This window comes from Montipora foliosa, chromosome 2 (genome assembly GCF_036669935.1).
Source record: "Montipora foliosa isolate CH-2021 chromosome 2, ASM3666993v2, whole genome shotgun sequence".
Classification (NCBI taxonomy): Eukaryota; Metazoa; Cnidaria; class Anthozoa; order Scleractinia; family Acroporidae; genus Montipora; species Montipora foliosa.
Genome location: NC_090870.1, coordinates 27,632,695 through 27,650,194, shown reverse-complemented (window position 1 = coordinate 27,650,194; position 17,500 = coordinate 27,632,695). Strand labels below are relative to the sequence as shown.

General features: G+C 42.1%; 5 protein-coding genes and 1 pseudogene across 5 annotated transcripts; 5 read left to right on the top strand and 1 right to left on the bottom strand.

Moving 5' to 3' along the window:
• The window catches only part of LOC137992781 (uncharacterized), a 29,309-nt pseudogene extending 20,152 nt beyond the window's left edge, over positions 1-9,157 (bottom strand).
• LOC137991415 (uncharacterized) lies at positions 3,913-4,437 on the top strand. The gene has a single exon (XM_068836508.1). The coding sequence runs from the start codon at positions 3,913-3,915 to the stop codon at positions 4,435-4,437; it is 525 nt and encodes a 174-aa protein (XP_068692609.1).
• Positions 5,601-6,503, top strand: LOC137991414 (uncharacterized). Its single transcript, XM_068836507.1, has one exon. It carries the CDS (start codon positions 5,601-5,603, stop codon positions 6,501-6,503), a length of 903 nt encoding a protein of 300 aa, XP_068692608.1.
• Positions 6,835-7,347, top strand: LOC137991412 (uncharacterized). Its single transcript, XM_068836506.1, has one exon. The coding sequence runs from the start codon at positions 6,835-6,837 to the stop codon at positions 7,345-7,347; it is 513 nt and encodes a 170-aa protein (XP_068692607.1).
• On the top strand, positions 7,477-8,058 carry LOC137991411 (uncharacterized). Its single transcript, XM_068836505.1, has one exon. It carries the CDS (start codon positions 7,477-7,479, stop codon positions 8,056-8,058), a length of 582 nt encoding a protein of 193 aa, XP_068692606.1.
• Positions 9,158-14,332: 5,175 nt separating the features above from the next.
• On the top strand, positions 14,333-14,959 carry LOC137991410 (uncharacterized). The gene has a single exon (XM_068836504.1). It carries the CDS (start codon positions 14,333-14,335, stop codon positions 14,957-14,959), a length of 627 nt encoding a protein of 208 aa, XP_068692605.1.
• Positions 14,960-17,500: the final 2,541 nt, after the last annotated feature.

Sequence of the window (17,500 nt, the reverse complement as noted above, 5' to 3'; positions counted from 1 at the left end):
GGACAATCATATACAGTTTCTGTTTAAAAACGCAACTTGACATCAGCTTCAACCATGATCACGTTTATCAGGTAATATGACGTGGCGCTAAGTGTTCACCTATATGAAGACTGTACAGAACTGTGGGAATTGTTTAATTAGAGTGTGTTCAGAGTCACATTTTGTAAGATACCGCATGCCACCACATAACTGAAGGTTGGCGTAGACCTTTGCGCAGGGCCAAGAAGATATCACCGTGAGATCAAAAAGGTATTAGGGTTTGTTGTTTTGTACAGCCGGTAGCGTGGTTTCATGGTTAGTTTGTTTTGGATAGTACCCCGTTCGACTTCCGTGTTACGATAGTAAGAATATAAATATTCTTAAGAAAAGTTCTGTTTTTAAAGGGAACCTCCACTCCGACTAACGAATAATTTTAAACCGAACAAAATAATGTTTGCTATCAAATTTGATTGACACTTTTCTCCAAAAGTGCGTACATCGAATAAAATGAATTTTAGAATCACTTACTTGCTCTGTCAAATTTCTCAGGCGCTGCCATCTTGAACAATTGTGACGTGAAATGGTTTTCCTTATTCAAATGGTCTGGATAGCAGAAGTGTTACTAATATTTTTAAAAATACAACCACACTTTTGAGTTTAAAGGAGTAGTGTCACCGGTGGCGCATGCGTGACAGCATGTGTGTGGGGTGTGAATATCTCACACAATCAAAGCCATCCGAGGTCACTTTAGTGAACCAAATATCCTGCGGCGTTCAGAAACAAATTCACTATATTTTCGTTGTTCTTTGCTTCTTTTTTTCTTTGATTTTGTTGTTTGTAAGGGGTTTTGATCGTGTTTTACCATGTCGAGTCGTGGCGGCCATTGAGCTTGAAGTGGACAAGTAGTGATTCATTCTCCTCAAGAAATCAAAAGAAGAGCACTCAAAATATCAACACAACATCTACAATGAAGATAAACTTTTTAGCACGTGAATTCATGAGAAATTCGACGTATGGTGTAATCGAAGCACAAGCTGTATCACTAGGATCGAAGTCCATCTTCGTATTTCATTTCTAGCGAGTCGCTTAAATGTCACAGACAACCACATCATCGTTTGTTGATAACACATTTACTATCTTCGCTCTAAAATTCTATTTGAATATTTTGAAGAAAAAGCTGCATTATGATGAGAGGAACTCGATGCACTGGTTGTGTTTACTTGTTGCATGAATTATAAAACCGCAAACGGTGAGTAAAAACAAGGCTGAATTTTTTCGCAGCCTATCGTCTTTCGACTTCGAAGTCGTGTCTTGGAAATAAATGCACTCTCTTTCAGCTTTGAAATGGCATGTTTATCTTGATAATATGTCTGGTTTACCGGAGAGAAAAAAATATTTAAGTGTGAGTGCTGGAACCGCCCACAGTGTTCCCGGTCCGCCACTTCACTGAATTCATTTGTTTTCACGCAGAAAACAAACATGGCATCATATTTCTGTTCGATTTTATTTCTTGGACTCCAAATCATCGATAATTGATAAATCTGCATTTTAGTGGTTTTCTAAAGCCGGATTGAGTGTCGACTTAAAACAGAAAAAGCAAAAAAAATTGACGTCTGTTAAAATCTCTGCGTGTGAAAAATACAGCGCATGCCATCGCATGACACTGCCCCTTTAAGGAACATGTTTCGATGTTTCTTTGTTCATCTTCATCCATAGAGAGTGTAACATTAATTTTTTTACAAGATAATTATTATATATGTATAACTATCAATATAATGATTCTTTGAAGATTAAATGTTCGTTACAAGTAGGTAAAATTCAAACTAACCAACAATATTATAGAGAACACAAGAGACATAACGGTAAAAGGTTAAAAGTGTAATGCTAAACTGACATGATCAACGTGTTTGTTGAGTTCGGGTTTCAACCGCTCAATATGGAAGCTTTCCTTGATTTTGAGTTGATAGATATAAGTAGCATTATCAATAATTTTGATGCAAGAAATATCACAATTATCTTGACAATTTTTAGAAAAACTAAGATGCTTGAAAATATGAGAATTTTTTTTCCGGAAAAGGTGCTGATTTACACGTGTGTATAAATGCCTGTTGGTTTCACCAACCTAGCGAGCACCACAGCCCGCACAAGTAAATTTGTATACAACGAGTGATTTGAGAAATGAAAATGAAATCCTTTGGACTAAAAATGTTGCACAGTTTGAATGGAGAGATAATCAACTTGTTTGTTGAGGCTCAATTTTAATGTTACACCCACTAAGGCTGGAGATGATGTTGAAACATTGAAACATGTTCCTTAAACTCAAAAGTGTGTTTGTATTTTTAAAAATATTAGTTTTCCTTATTGTTTTCACGCAAAGACCTTTTGCTTTGAAACAATAGGGCAACCAAGACAAAATATTTTATTATATTTTAGTGATATAATAAAATATTGCAACTATGAACGGCAATTGTATGCTCGTTTTAATGAACGATTTTCTAAGATTTCATTCACTCGGTCTTGTATAGCTTACCCTAACCTCCAGCCCCCTCACCACATCCCTTACGTTAAAAGTTTATAAGCAAGTAGATTTCCTTAAACCCCTAAACGGAAACCAAGAAGTCAAGGTTACAAGAAGGTGGTCGCAGTCACACCTTTTTGACGATATCTCCCGCCAACATGGGTATACTCTCCTTAGATAGAATAATTGAAAACTCTTCCGAGAAACGATACTGAGCTCGTTTCGAACAACGCATAAAGGTCAGCTGAAATCCATCTGGTATAAATTTCACGTCTGGAACACGAAGTCCAAAGTCATCTTCATCTGAAAAAGTCACTTTGGAGAGGTACCTCAGTAAAGCGTTTCTTGTGTCCTCTTTGGGCACCAAGTCCATGTCAAGACCACTGTCTAAAATAAAGGGAAAGTAGCAAATGTGTAAACCAGCATGAATAAATTATCAACATTGAAATGTGTGCTTTCCCCATTGATAACAGAGGCCTGGCATTTGTGCGGCATCCAACGAACATTCACATGGCTTTCTTTCAAATCTGACTTGTTGAGGCTATTCCTCAACAATGGTTTCCCTACGTATTAGTCCATGCCAATCCTAACGATATACCAGCATGCAGCGGGAGCTGATTTTTGTTTTGTGAACCTGTTCGTGATTTTGCTTGACAAACTTCCAACTGCGAATTGATTTGTGCTTACTGTAGTGCCAGTCTTCTCATCAAATGGTGAGTAAAAACTCGCTTTTCGTAAGTTGTTTATTTCAGAGTATAATTCGCGGTTTATTTGTAGGTTTTTACGGCGTCTTCTTGTCGGTTGTTGTTCCCGATGAGAACAAACCATTGCAAGTGCTGTGAAAATTGGGTGTGTCAATAAATCGACTGTTGTGTTCCAGATAGCTTCGAGTGTGTACTTATTTCCCGAACATCAGTTTTTGTAACTGACCATTTGATTTTATTACCTGTGCTTTTTGGTGGGACTTGTGGTTGTCTCCGTGGTTAAAAATTGTGTGCAAACTAACTTGAATCAAAGCTGAAATACCGCTTCGCATTGCGTGATGACTCAGGAAGGAATACTCTATTGGAAAAACTGGAAAGGTCTCGCAGAGGACATTTGTCGACAATAACAAGAATGCGCAATGAAATAGACGAAAATCTGAACGACTTCAGCAACGTTGTGAAGGTGCGAGCTGAACAATCCTAACTAAATAAGGCGTGGGAACTGCTCTTCCCATTGCCAAAATCCGCTTCAGAGTCCCGCATGTGACATTCAAGGAGTTAACTGAGCCGGCTGTAAATGTACAGTCAGAAAAGGTTCCAAGTCCTAATATACCTAAGCTGCAACAGTTGACCCCTCTCGCTGTGTCAAACACAACCCTCGATCCAGTACCCCAGCCAGCCACTTACGCTCGCCCAGCCCCTTCAAGTGTCATGGGTTCTGTGAGCAATGAAAGCCTTGTTGCTATTATGTCCTCAATGGAGAGGATGAGTGTATCACATGACCTCCCACCTGTGCAACTTCAGAAATTTGATGGTTCCCCTGAGCGGTATCCAGCCTTTCGACAAAGATTCAAACAACTGGTGGAAACAAGACCACTTGATGATTCAGTTAAAATGACTCGTCTGTTACAGTTTTTACAGGGACCAGCCCTACTTGCAGTGCAAAGATATGAGCCAATGCCAGGTGGCCTGTCGAAGGCTCTTAAAACGTTAGAGGATCGATTTGGGCAGCCATTCCAAGTAGTGAGGGCATGTATTGAATCGCTCACCAAGGGGCCTGCCATACAAGCCAGTGACAAGGACAGTTTACAACGCTATGCTGATACAGCCCAAGTTACCTACGATACCCTAGAGTCCATGGGATACCTTAGTGAAATGAACGCAGATAATCTTGAGAAAGCCAGATCATTACACGGTTACCCAGGTGGATGCAGGCCAAATTTGCTGAGCATCTGAAGCGTCTTGAGCGTAAAGGACAACTGATGCCAAGTTTCAGGGATGTTGTGGATTTCCTCAAGGAAAGAACTTATGTCTTGAACCATCCCTTCTTTAGTGTTGGATTGAACGAAGCTGCGCCTACCAGAGTCAAGCCTACGAAGAGTAAGTCAGTGACCACAAAGGCATCCACTTATGTGATTATGACAGCAAAGCAGGAATCCTGCATAATGTGCCGTGAGCCCCATCGGCTGTATCGCTGTGAGGCGTTTAGAGCCAAGTCCCCTCGAGAGAGAGCTGAGTTTATGAAGAAAGGAGAGATTTGCTTTAATTGTATTAATTCGACAGAACTTACAGCTAGGAATCGCGGATCTCGTAATCGATGCCGGGTGCAGGGCTGCGGCAAGACCCATCACACGTTACTGCACTTCACTGACACTCGCGGAAGTGCAAATCAAGGAGTCTTCTCTCAGCATCACGAGGTTGTCAACCAGAACTTGGTGCCAGACAAAGGCACTACGTCAACTTGCTCCACGTCAGCGTCAGTTGGCCCCTGTGAGGTGTTGCTGCAAGTCATCCCAGTCAAGGTGATGAGCAGTGCTGGTTGTCAAATTACAACTTATGGTCCAATAGACTCGGGCTCTGACATCCCGATGATTGACCCGTCCCTTGTGGAGTTATTAAACATAAAGGGATCGCCCAGTAAACTTTCACTGACGACAGTGCACAGTGTTGATACTGAAGAAGTAGGAATGAAAGTAGATTTCAAGATTGGTTCGGTTGATAGCCAGAATGAAAAAGTGATTGACGTGAAATCAGCTTGGGCGGTCAAGGACTTAACAATTCCTCTAAGGCATACCAGAGTCAAAAGGTCAGTGGCGCAATGGCCACATTTACACCATGTGTGTTTTCCGGATGTGGAGAGAAAGAAGATTTCTGTGTTGATTGGCACCAACCTCCAAGAAGTTTTCATACCACTTGAAGTTGCATGAGGCAAACGTAATGAGCCAGTTGCTATTAAGTCGTGTATTGGATGGAGCATTCTTGGTGGTTCGCCAATTGTGCAAGCCTCTGGTTGTGTTCAAATTAATCTTATCAGTGGACAAGATGTTTCCCTAAATGACAAGTTGGAAGAGTTTTGAAAAGTTGAGTCGTATGGCACTGCCAAGAACGTAACTAAGCCCATGTCGGTAGAAGATCAACGAGCACTAAAGCGGATCAATGACTCAGTCTGCAAACGAGACGGCCATTACCAGATGGATCTCTTGTGGAAGGATGATAACCCTGTGCTTCCCTACAACCGAGTACTCGCTGAAACAAGATTGCAGCATTTACAGAAACGCTTAGGTCGTGATCAAGAGCTGGAACTGAAGTACAGAGCTGTGATTGAAGACTGCGTAGCCAAGGGTTACGCAAGAAAGCTCACCAAGGATGAAGTAGGCACCATCAGCAACACCACTTGGTACCTTCCCCACCCAGTAACGAATCCAAACAAGCCTGGCAAAGTGAGAGTGGTATTTGACGCAGCCGCAAGATTTGTTGGTACTTCTTTGAATGAGCAACTTGTGCGAGGGCCCTCTCTGACAAATGACTTAACAGGCGTGTTAGTCCGGTTCCGAGAAGACGAGATTGCCTTTTCTGCAGACGTCGAGAGTATGTTTTACCAGACTTATGTGACGCCACGTGACACAGACTCCCTGCGATTCTTTTGGTGGCCTGGAAGTGTAGACAATTCCCTCGAGGATTACAAGATGCTGGTCCACATATTTCGGGCCAAGTCATCACCCTGTTGTGTAAATAAAGCTTTGAACCTGACAGCACAAGACAGTGAAGAGACCTATTCCCCTGAACTCATCAAGGCAGTTCGTAGAAACTTCTATGTTGATGATGTGTTAAAGTCGGTTCCGACGCAAGGTGGCTTTCGTCTCACAAAGTTTGCGAGTAACAGTCGTGAAGTGTTACAATCAATTCCATTCGAGTTGAAAGCAAGTCCCAATCTGGACCTAGATCTGGATCAGTTACTAACGGAACGAGCATTGGGTGTGTACTGGGATGCGCAATCCGTACTTTCAAGTTCAAAACCATAGCAACGTGTAAGCCATCTACCAAGCGGGGAGTACTTTCAAAGGTGAGCTCTCTGTTTGATCCATTGGGGTTCCTCTCTCCCTTCGTGTTCTTCCTGTTGCAAAAACTCTGGAGAAAGAAGCTCCCATGGGACCAAGAAATCCCAGAACCGTACCTCACGCAGTGGCGAATGTGGCTTGAGCAGTTACCGCACGTCATCACAAGACCCAGACTCTTGGCACACGGGTGACGTTTCAACTACACAGCTTTGCAGATTCCTCCCAGCATGGCTATGCCGCTGTGTCCTACTTAAGATTTGTTGATGAGCGTGAAGTGACCTATTGTTCCTTTGTTATGGGGAAAACCCGAAATGCACCCATAAGGGAGTGGACTATCCCTCGGCTTGAGCTACAGGCCGCAGTGTTGGCAGCACGTATGAGCAAGACAATCCTGAAAGAACTTGACTTCCAAGTCCATGAAACGTACTTCTGGTCTGACTCCATGACATCCTCACAATACATCAAGAATGAAACGCGTCGATTTCAAACCTTTGTCGCGAATCGTGTGTCTGAGATTCATGAAACGACCTCTCCTGAACAATGGCATCACATTCCCGGTGTTATGAATCCAGCTGATGAAGGCTCACGTGGTGTCAGTGCTGAGTATTTCCAAGCAGATTGTCGGTGGTGGACAGGCCCGGAATTCCTCTGGCAACCAGAACATACATGGCCATCAATGTCTGTGAGAGAAGTACAAGATGACGACAAGGAACTTCGAAAGTCCTCAAACGTCCTGTTAAGCGTAAACATGTCGCAAGTTGATCTCCTTTTGCAGCGTCTTTCATCCTGCCCCAATTATTGCGAGTGATGTCTTGGGTGCTGCGCTTTATCAAGCGGTGTCGGAGGGACCCTATCAGCCACCATTTACATACACGGGTTTAGATTTTTTTGGACCCTTCCATGTGAAACGCGGGCGAAGCCTTGTGAAGGTGTATGGATGTATTTCGTCTGTTTCAATAGTAGAGCGATTCATATTGAGGATGTTGGTTCATTGGAAACGGACGCGTTTATTCAAGCATTACGCCGATTCATTTCAGTGCGTGGGAGTCCTACGAAAATATGGTCGGACAATGGGACGAATTTTACGGGTGCTGAGAAAGAACTTAGTCGTTCAATTCAAGATTTGGATGATGGTACAATCAGGAGAGAACTGCACAGATATGAGACAGATTGGAACAGGTGCGCTGTTCCCGATTGGCATTTTCAACCTCCGATAGCAAGCCACATGTCGGGCGTCTGGGAGAGGCTCATTAGAAGCGTGAGGAAGGCTATGAAAGGTTTTCTTGGTGACCGAGGTGCTCTTTCTGGGCTGGAAATCTTGCGTACCGTCTTCGCTGAAGTTATGTCTATTTTAAACAGCCTTCCTATGTGTCCCGCCAGCGATGATCCCAACGATATGGAGGCTCTCACCCCCAATCATCTCCTGTTGCAGCGACGAAACCTGGTCGTACCTCCCGGTGTCTTCATCAAGGAAGAGCTGTACACGTGCAAACAGTGGAGACGCGCAGTTTCTCGCTGATTGTTTTTGTCTCGATGGCTTCGGGAGTATGTGCCTACTTTGCAGTATCGACATAAGAGGCTCCTGAACAAGAGGAATCTAGCTGTTAACGACCTCGTTCTTATTGTGGATAACAGTGTACCACGATGCCGCTGGATGTTGGGTTGTGTAACCAGGGTGTTTCCAGGCCAAGACGCATTTGTACTAACCGCAGAAGTCAAGACGAAGAACTCAGTACTTGTCCGTCCCGTGACAAAATTGTGCCTCCTTGAAGAAGCACCGTGAACTCTTGAACAATGAGAACTCTGAACCTTTGAACTCGAGAACCTTTAATGTAGAGGATGTTTAGCTTTCCGTTTTGTTCAGCCCCACCCCCCGGGATGTTGAGGCTATTCCTCAACAATGGTTTCCCTATGTATTAGTCCATGCCAATCCTAACGATATACAAGCACGAGGCGGGAGCTGATTTTTGTTTTGTGAACCTGTTCGTGATTTTGCTTGACAAACTTCCAACTACGAATTGATTTGTGCTTACTGTAGTGACAGTGTTCTCATCAAATGGTGAGTAAAAACTCACTTTCCTCAGTTGCTTATTTCAGAGTGTAATTCGCGGTTTATTTGTAGGTTTTTACGGCGTCTTCTTGTCGCTTGTTATACCAGATGAGAACAAACAATTGCAAGTGCTGTGAAAATTGGGTGTGTCAATAAATCGACTGTTGTGTTCCAGATAGCTTCGAGCGTGTACTTATTTCCCGAATATGACTGTTGATGTCTCTTCGCGTAGTGCTGAAAAAGAGCGCCCTTTTTACCTCCAGGAAAGGTATTAGGCAAACACTTCTTGCAATTTGGTGCAAGGATCGATAACGCAAAAGATTTTAAATAGAAAAATTTTATTGATGTCCAAACTAACGTTTTTTGCATGCATATGCTGTCGACGTTTGACAGTGGTGTTCGCGCTTTAGAAAGTTTCATGATTATAGTTAGCATACCTGCTAGTACACGAACAAGGAGTCTGCAGTCAAATTCACAGCCAGGAAATAAGATGTCTGCCCGCAGATATCTTTGACGTGGAAAAATTAACCATCCACGGCATCGAGAACTCGTAAATGGATCATGAAAGTCCACCTCATCCAAAATGTTCTTTACATCAGTGTAAGGGATTGGTATACCCTCCAACTTTTCTGCAACATTCTTTTTGGTGACCCATGCCTGAAAGAGAAAAGACCAGTCCAATCTCAGCGTTAGTTTTCAGTACACCTACAATTAGCTTCCCTGTAGTACTAGACCAAAGAAAGCCCTCTTCATGCTCCAGTCTTGTTGTCAACCGAGAAAAAACAAAGCTTCGAGGCATTAGTAAACAGTGCTTGTTTTGCGATGTACTTTTTTGCAGTTATATTGCCATACAAAAAGCATGGAGCACTTCATCTGAACTACACGATGCTCATCTCTGAGCATATTCCAGTAATACTACGAGCGGAAATGTAACTGGCGAACTGAACACAGACTTTGTACAAATCCACTGCATTTTGTAGTGAACTAGAAATTTCTTGTAGTCATTTTAGCCAAGGTTTTCAGTCAAATGGCCAATACCCGTTTCGCTTAATTTTTCATACATTTTAGCCTACAATTTTCTAATAGATCTCAGTGTTTATACCTTTTTTATTTGATTTTGTATGGACTTTTCCCCTAACGTTTTATATCTCCAAAACCAGTACTTGACACAAAAACACTATTTTGATATAGAAAAAAAAATTATTCACATTGAGAAAAAAAGATGAATAAATAATTATAAAACAGTAAACACTTTATAATGATTATACATTGGCCTTTGTCAAAAATTTTACATTTGCATTTTGAGATTCTAAAATTATCACCACCTGAAAATTTTGGTTCACCTGTTTTTTGATAAATCAAGTTACCATAAACGTTATGAGATTATTCTTTGCACTGGCTTTAACAGGACTCATTTTAATAGCGGAATGTTTCCTGTTACTACATTGTTTGAGCAGCTCAACAAGGCTTTTTCACATAAAATATTATATTGCCTTTATCAGTCCAAGACATTTTTGGATTTATACTGAGAATATATTTGCCTTTGTCCATGTTTCACCATTTTCATCTTTTAGCATTTCGATCCAAGCATAGTTACTGAAAACATGAATCACAACTAATAAATATTTCATTCCCTTATTCCACTTGCCAAATTTATTTATTTCAACAAGATCAGCAGTCCGTATTGAATCAATTCTGCGTGCCGATAACCCGTCTCTTTGGAAGTTTCTGTAGGATTGTTATATGCAATTCATCAGCAAGACGTTGATCCCTATCGCCCCTTAAAGCCTCTTTTCTTTTTTTTCCCTTTTTTTTACATACAAATACACAGATTTAACAACTAAACAATGATAACTACTTACATTTGCCATTTTCCTGACATCTACAGTTACAACAGTCGTTCCTTACTCTGGTGAACCACACGAAACTGACAAACCAACAAAGACTATGACTTTTCAAAATCTGACCACTACACATTAGGCACTATGTTTGTTTGACACGATAGCTATATATATATTTATGTTTCTATCTTCTCTGCCAAGAGGGTGACAAAATCTTCAAAAAGGGGTTTAGCATTATTCCAGCCAATTTATAAACGTTTATAAATTAAAGTTAATGTGACAACCATGACCTCTGCGAGGGATATGCATTTGACGACGACGGCGACGGCCCTCGGTCGCTGTTCGGGCTACATATATGGCTTGTGGTTACTGATTTTCAAAATGGGCAACAACAACGTCGATCTGGGTCAGATAAGAAGCGAAGAAATCGTTTACGGTATAGATTCATAAAGATCCCATTTGGCTCATTAATAGTGCTAAGCGGCAAGGATATACATTTTTCAAGGTGAGGCGTGTAATAGGTAATTCATTTAGTAATTCACTTATTTAATTTTATGAAATTTAATTTAAGAGTTTATAAGGCGCAAATATCTATATAAATATATTCAAATGCGCCATCCTAATAATAATAATAATAATAATAATAATAATAACTAACAATAATAATAATAATAATAAAATGATGATATGTAGAATAAAAAACTTATGGCTAAAATTAAGAAATAGTCTAAGCTAAAAATGCCTTTTCAAAAAGGTGACTCTTCAATTTTCTCTTAAAAATGTCAATAGAAGTGGATAAGTCACGGCAGAGCATTCCATAACTTAGGTGCGGCGAACACAAAGGCCCTTTCACCGAAAGTAGCATTGGGCGTAATATTCGGACAACTAGGCAAGATACTGTCATTAGAGCTTCTTAAGTTATATTTAGACAAAGGCTTAGAAATAATTAAAAAACTTAAATACGAAGGTGCTAGGCCCCTAAAAATCTAAAAACAATCAACAGAATTTAAAATTCAATTCTAAACTTTACAGGCAACCAATGCAAGTCCACTAATAAAGGAGTAATGTGACAATATTCATGCGAAACTCCTCGAAGGGAACGTCACACAATGCACCTTATTATCCAATCCCTTTTTAGCGCCTTGTGCTTATGGACTAATATGTCTAGTCTGACCTTTGCTGTTGTATCACTCCAGTTCTGTCTATAGCCATCTTTCATAATGGCGGCCAAATAAAATATTCTTTAGTTTTAATGCTGATAAGCCTTTCTCGCCTCGCTACAACAAGAAAATTTCAAAACAATTTTTGTTTCAAAATGAAGGCAGTAGGTCTAATTAACATAAAGACAAAAGAATGGAAGTTGTCTATAGGTGCGGTTACAAGGGACACTTACCGCGGTAAATGACCCTTTCACCACGGCATACTGCATTTAGCGCGTGTGACCAACATTTCCCAATGTAAATTTCCCGTGGTAAATTTCCATGGATACGCCAAAAATATCAGAGAAAGCGCCCATCACATTTAACCTGGTAATTTGAAGGGTGATTCGAGCCCGAGGTACAAGAGCCAATCACGATGCTGATGATGTTGTGATTAAATTTCCCGCCAATGACATGGAAATGGAATGAACATGGTATACCCACGGAATACCTTAAACCCCTGGCCAAACTATCGAACAAAGTTGGATTGAAGGCTCCAACTTTGCTCGATCCAACATTGTTCGACAGTTTGGCCGCCCATGTTGGAAGATGTTCGTCCAACATTTTTTGCTCCATCAAATGTTGGATAGAGTTTGCTTTTGATCAAACATTACAACCAACAATTCTGTTTGACGCAGCAATGTTGCAGTGTTTTGCCGCTCTTCCAACAAAGTTGTGTCCTGACTCGAGTCACGTTCGTATTGCTAGCCAATCACGAATCGCTATCTTATTTTCAAGCCAAGGCTTCTAGCATCGTTTGCAACAGAGATGGCAGACAAGGAGCAAGGGGACGTCGTGGATGTTGATGAACAGCCAGAAACCTTGATCAGCGAATAGGAAGCAAGGCCATGTCTGTGGAACACTTTTAGGCTACTTAATCATTATTGCTCTTTGGAGATTTCTGGTTCAATAGCGTTTAAAATTCCTGAAAATTGATCCGGGCTTATAATCATCATCTCATAAGGGCGGATGTATCTTGCAAAGAATATACCCTCTTCTACACGTTCTCTTAATCATTCTTTGGTTTTTCCTTGGTTGAATACGTCCTTTCCGTCCTAAAACAACTTCAGTAGCATAAGCCTTCTGCTTTGCGGTGACTTCAATCGTCTTAACGTCAAACGCATCACAACCCAGTTTCGACTAAAACAGCTGGTGAACAAACCAACACGTGGCGAGCGGATCTTGGATCTGGTCTTTACCAACCTCCCCCATCTGTATGACAAGAATTCTGTACAGACATTGCCGCCTTTCGGACTCTCCGACCCCAATGTTGTCATTTTGCGCCCTAAAACGAGACCTGTGAGAGAGGGCTCCTCGAGAAAACAGATATTGCGCCGTGACGCACGGGCAAGCAGGAAATTTGAGCTTGGTCGCTATTTTTGCGGAATCGACTGGTCGCTTGTAGAGTGCACGCAGAGTTGCGCGGCCAAACTCCAACTATTTACGGACGTTGTTAAGACTGGGTTGGACACTATCATGCCCTTTAAGAAGTCTAAGATCCACACAAGGGACGCCCCTTGGGTTTCTCCTGAGTTTAAGGAACTAGTTAAGCGGCGGCAAAAGGCGTTCAACGACGGAGATGTCAATCTTTACCATTACTATCGAAACGCAGTGAACCACGAACGTAAGACACTCCGAGGCAGATATTATGCTTCAAAAGTTAGCCAGCTAAAGTATTCCAAACCAAGCCAATGGTGGAACTCTGTCAAGCGCATTGCAAGAATGACCCCTGCGTCAGGTTCCGATACCATTATTTCCAGCTTACAGGTTGAAGGCACTGACGGCCTCTCTGAACAAAACATCGCAAATATGATCAATGCCGCATTTGTCGAGCCTCTGGAGTCATTTCAGAGGTTGGAGTCTGTTCCAACCCCTGAGGAGGGATCCACACCGTTGATTATACCCGAGTCTACAATTTTGTCAGCACTGGAAAAGTTGAACCCCCGTAAGGCGGCTGGGCCGGATGAGATACCCAATTGGCTCCTGAAAGCGTATGCTGATATCCTTGCATACCCCGTCTCCATGATCATTAATTGCAGTTTTGCCGAGAATAGACTCCCGCTAGCATGGAAGATGGCTGATGTTGTCCCAATACCAAAGGTGAAACCTGTTGAGGATATCAGTAAACATCTTCGCCCCATTTCCCTGACCCCGGCGCTGTCTAAAGTCGCTGAAGACTTTGTGGTTGGTCTTTATGTGGGCCCTGCCGTGATGGAGGTGATCGACCCCGACCAGTACGGAGGAATCCCCAAATCGTCTACCCTCCACGCCCTAACATCCATGGTGCACAACTGGTCCAAAGCAACTGACGGTAACGGAGCTGCCGTGAGAGTTGTCCTCTTCGATTTTAGGAAGGCGTTCGACTTTATCGACCACACCCTGTTGGTGCGTAAGGTCTTCGATCTATCGATTCCAAGGAGTGTCGCCTGCTGGGTTGCTGACTTTCTTATAGACCGACAACAACGTGTCAAGCTCTCTAAGGACTGTTTCTCGGAATGGGGCCCAGTCCCTGCTGGCGTCCCGCAGGGCACTAAACTAGGCCCTTGGTTATTTATTCTAATGATAAATGACCTAAGGGTCTCCGGCTTCCATTCCTGGAAATACGTGGATGACACTACGGTAGCCGAGATTGTACCGCGAGGAGAGTCAAGCGACATTTAAAGTGCTGTTCACGCTGTTGAGACCTGGTCGTGTGACCACCAAATGACCCTAAATGCCGACAAATGTAAAGTCATGAACATCGATTTTAAGAAGAACAGACACGCGTTCGAGCCTGTCATCGTTGACAAGGAACTCTCTGTTGTTAGCTCCGCCAATATCTTAGGAGTGACTCTGTCTAGTGATCTTACGTGGAATGATCATGTGAATGAGGCTATCAGGAAAGCCAATAAGAGACTATACTTCCTGGTTCTTCTCAAGAGAGCGGGAGTGAACCCTCATGACATTATCAACTTTTATTGCACTGTTGTTAGACCAGTTCTCGAATATTGTTCGCCTATTTTCCATCATGCTTTGCCCGAGTGTCTTATCAATGATATCGAGCGAGTACAGAAGAGGGCGCTAAGCTTCATTTTACCTGATTGTTCCTATAGTCTGTGCTTAACTATTTATGATCTTGACACTTTGCGGTCTCGGCGCGAGGAACAGTGTCTTAAGTTGTTTAATGTTATCCCTGGTAACCACAAACTATCCCACTTACTTCCTCCCAATCATGTTAACCATTATAATCTAAGGAGAAATAGAAAGTACGACCTCCCGGGTGTGCGCACCAAGCGTTTTCAGCGGTCATTCATTCCGGCCATGTGCCGATTAGCCAACAACACTGTGTAAATATGCGTCCGATTAGCTATCTGCCTATTGTTCTGACTTCTGGTTTTTTAGCATTTTGTAGTATTTTAAATAAATTTAAATTAGTCATACTCATGTATCTTAACATAATATATATAGTGTATCATTGTCAAATTTGTAAAGTATTATGCAATTCAGCCTTTTGGCTGCGAAGTAATATTTTTTATTAAACTACCTATCTTCTTCATCTTCTTCATCTTCATAACGGTACGCCAAATTTTCAAATTTTGCGCCAACTTGAAATTCGTCAAGCAATGTTGGAAAGTGTTTTGCCACTACCTCAACATTTACATCCAACAATGTTGCATGCGGGATCCAACTTCGTTCGATAGTTTGGCCAGGGCTTAAGAGCGCTCTGGAGCTCGTTCAACATGTGTCCGTGCATTCCGAATCAAATTGAAATTTGGCAGTGTTGGTTTTTGAAGAGAGGGGAAAACTGGAGTACCCGCACAAAAACCTCTCGGAGCAAGAAGAGAACCAACAACAAACCCAACCCACATATGACCCGGGAACGGGAATCGAACCAAGCCACATTGGTGGGAGGCGAGTGCTCTCACCACTGCGCCACCCCTCAATTGCGTGAGATTTCTTTTTATCTCGGTAATCTTCGTAACGTGTGACCGCTGGTTAACACGGTATACTAAAACCCAAGTGTGAGGCACCGCGGGATAATTTACCATGGGAAACAGCACCTATTGATTTCCGATTTCAACAATGGTTTCAAGCGATTTCTAGGACAATTCTATGACAGTGTTTTCGTAGCTGTTTAATCTGCATATTCCCTGTTCCTTGAATCGATTCTGTGTGACCCTACCAGCAAGTTTTGGATTGAGTCAAATCAAGCTTTCACGAAATCATGCAAGACGGTCGACTTCCCGCCAATGCAAAACACAAACACTTATTCATCCGGTTTATCGCCGTTCTTCGCTCCCTATAACCATCGGCGGGAATTCGAAAGACGCTCACACGCCGGCTTCGGGACCTGAACACACCATAACCTGGTTTACAAATTACTAATGTCTCAAGAACCCAGCCTTGGACTGCAGAAAACCACGAACCAACAGCACACGTTTCCCCGACGGCCTACTACAGGCCATACAACAACCCTGGACAACTGATGAGGGAGACTGTGCAATAGAGTTAGAGTGCTTGATCCTTGACTGCTGAATTTTGTGGTGATAGAAGTTTGATTCCTCCATTTTTATTTTAGTGTTTGAGCTTTCACTGCTGATCTCATTGTGGTGATCGAGGTTTAATTCCTCTAATTTCTATTTAGTTTTTAATTTTGACTGCTGATCGTATTGTAGTGATAGAGGTTTAATTCCTCTAAGTTTTGTTTAGTGATTTAACTTTAACTGCTGAATTTATTGTGGTGATCGAGGACCTGGTTGGATTCATCTAATTTTTATTGCAATGTTTGGGCCTTGACTCCTGAATTTATTCTGGTGATAGACGTTCAATTCCTCTTATTTTTTATTTTAATGTTTGAGATTTAACTCCTCTGAATTTAATGTATCGATAGAGGTTTAGCTCCTCTGATTTTTATTTTAGTCTTTGTGCTTTAAAACATAGGGACTTCAAGAACAAATGGAATAACACAGAAGTGCGGCTGTGGCACCAACAGTGTGCAAGGGTAACCAGGCCCACCAGCAACAATTCCAACAACCGACAGCACAAAAGCAACATCCCGTCCTTGCAGTTTGATGTGTTGGAGCAGGTCATATGCACTATAACAGCAAAAGTCCCAGATAGCCTAATTCCCTTTATCAACACTTTCTTGAAAACTCAATCTCAGCAGGGCCAGCTAACACATGGAAACAATCTGAATCCACAGCTTATCAAAACATTTGGGCACTCGTTTTTTGCTACAAGCCATAATAATTATAATTATAGATGCATCACAGAACTAATGAGGGTAGATTATCCGTCACTGGTTGTTTGTCCATTTCAACTTTGTCTTCTTGTTTATCTTGGGGAATACACTTACTGTATCTGCTAAATGAACTAAACGGGATATATCCTATGGTAAATTTTGTTACATTTATATATTTTGGTTAGTTTGTGGTTCGTCAATGGGGAATACAGTTCGTGTATTTGTGGGATGAAGTGTTCCCATGTGGGTCACCCTTTTCCCCATACTCACTGTACTAGGGTTGTGTGCCTTCTGATCGCGCACGGTTACTATAAAAACAAGGACCGGGCGCAACCCTAGATAGGTAAGGACCTCTCACGTGAGGGATTGTAACCCTCTGGAGAGAATTGTGGCCTTGGGGATTGTAACCCTGTGGCGAGGATTGTTACCTCGAATTGCCAACTTGTGGTAATGGCCTTGGGGATTGTAACCCCTTGGAGAGGATCGCGACCTCTCTTTGCCGGGCAATTTAGTTAACCTGCCTTTTCATGACCTGCTAATGGAGTGCTTCATCTCCTACCATATTTCCCCACAAACTGCTGCCTGTTACTCTTGTTGTCACGTGTGGGGAACATTAACTATTTTGCAATAAAGAAAGTAGTTACTGATAA

Coding starts and splice junctions, on each gene's coding strand:
- LOC137991412 (XM_068836506.1), top strand. CDS start 6,835: ATGGGGAAAACCCGAAATGCACCCATAAGGGAGTGGACTATCCCTCGG.
- LOC137991415 (XM_068836508.1), top strand. CDS start 3,913: ATGGGTTCTGTGAGCAATGAAAGCCTTGTTGCTATTATGTCCTCAATG.
- LOC137991410 (XM_068836504.1), top strand. CDS start 14,333: ATGACCCTAAATGCCGACAAATGTAAAGTCATGAACATCGATTTTAAG.
- LOC137991411 (XM_068836505.1), top strand. CDS start 7,477: ATGTATTTCGTCTGTTTCAATAGTAGAGCGATTCATATTGAGGATGTT.
- LOC137991414 (XM_068836507.1), top strand. CDS start 5,601: ATGTCGGTAGAAGATCAACGAGCACTAAAGCGGATCAATGACTCAGTC.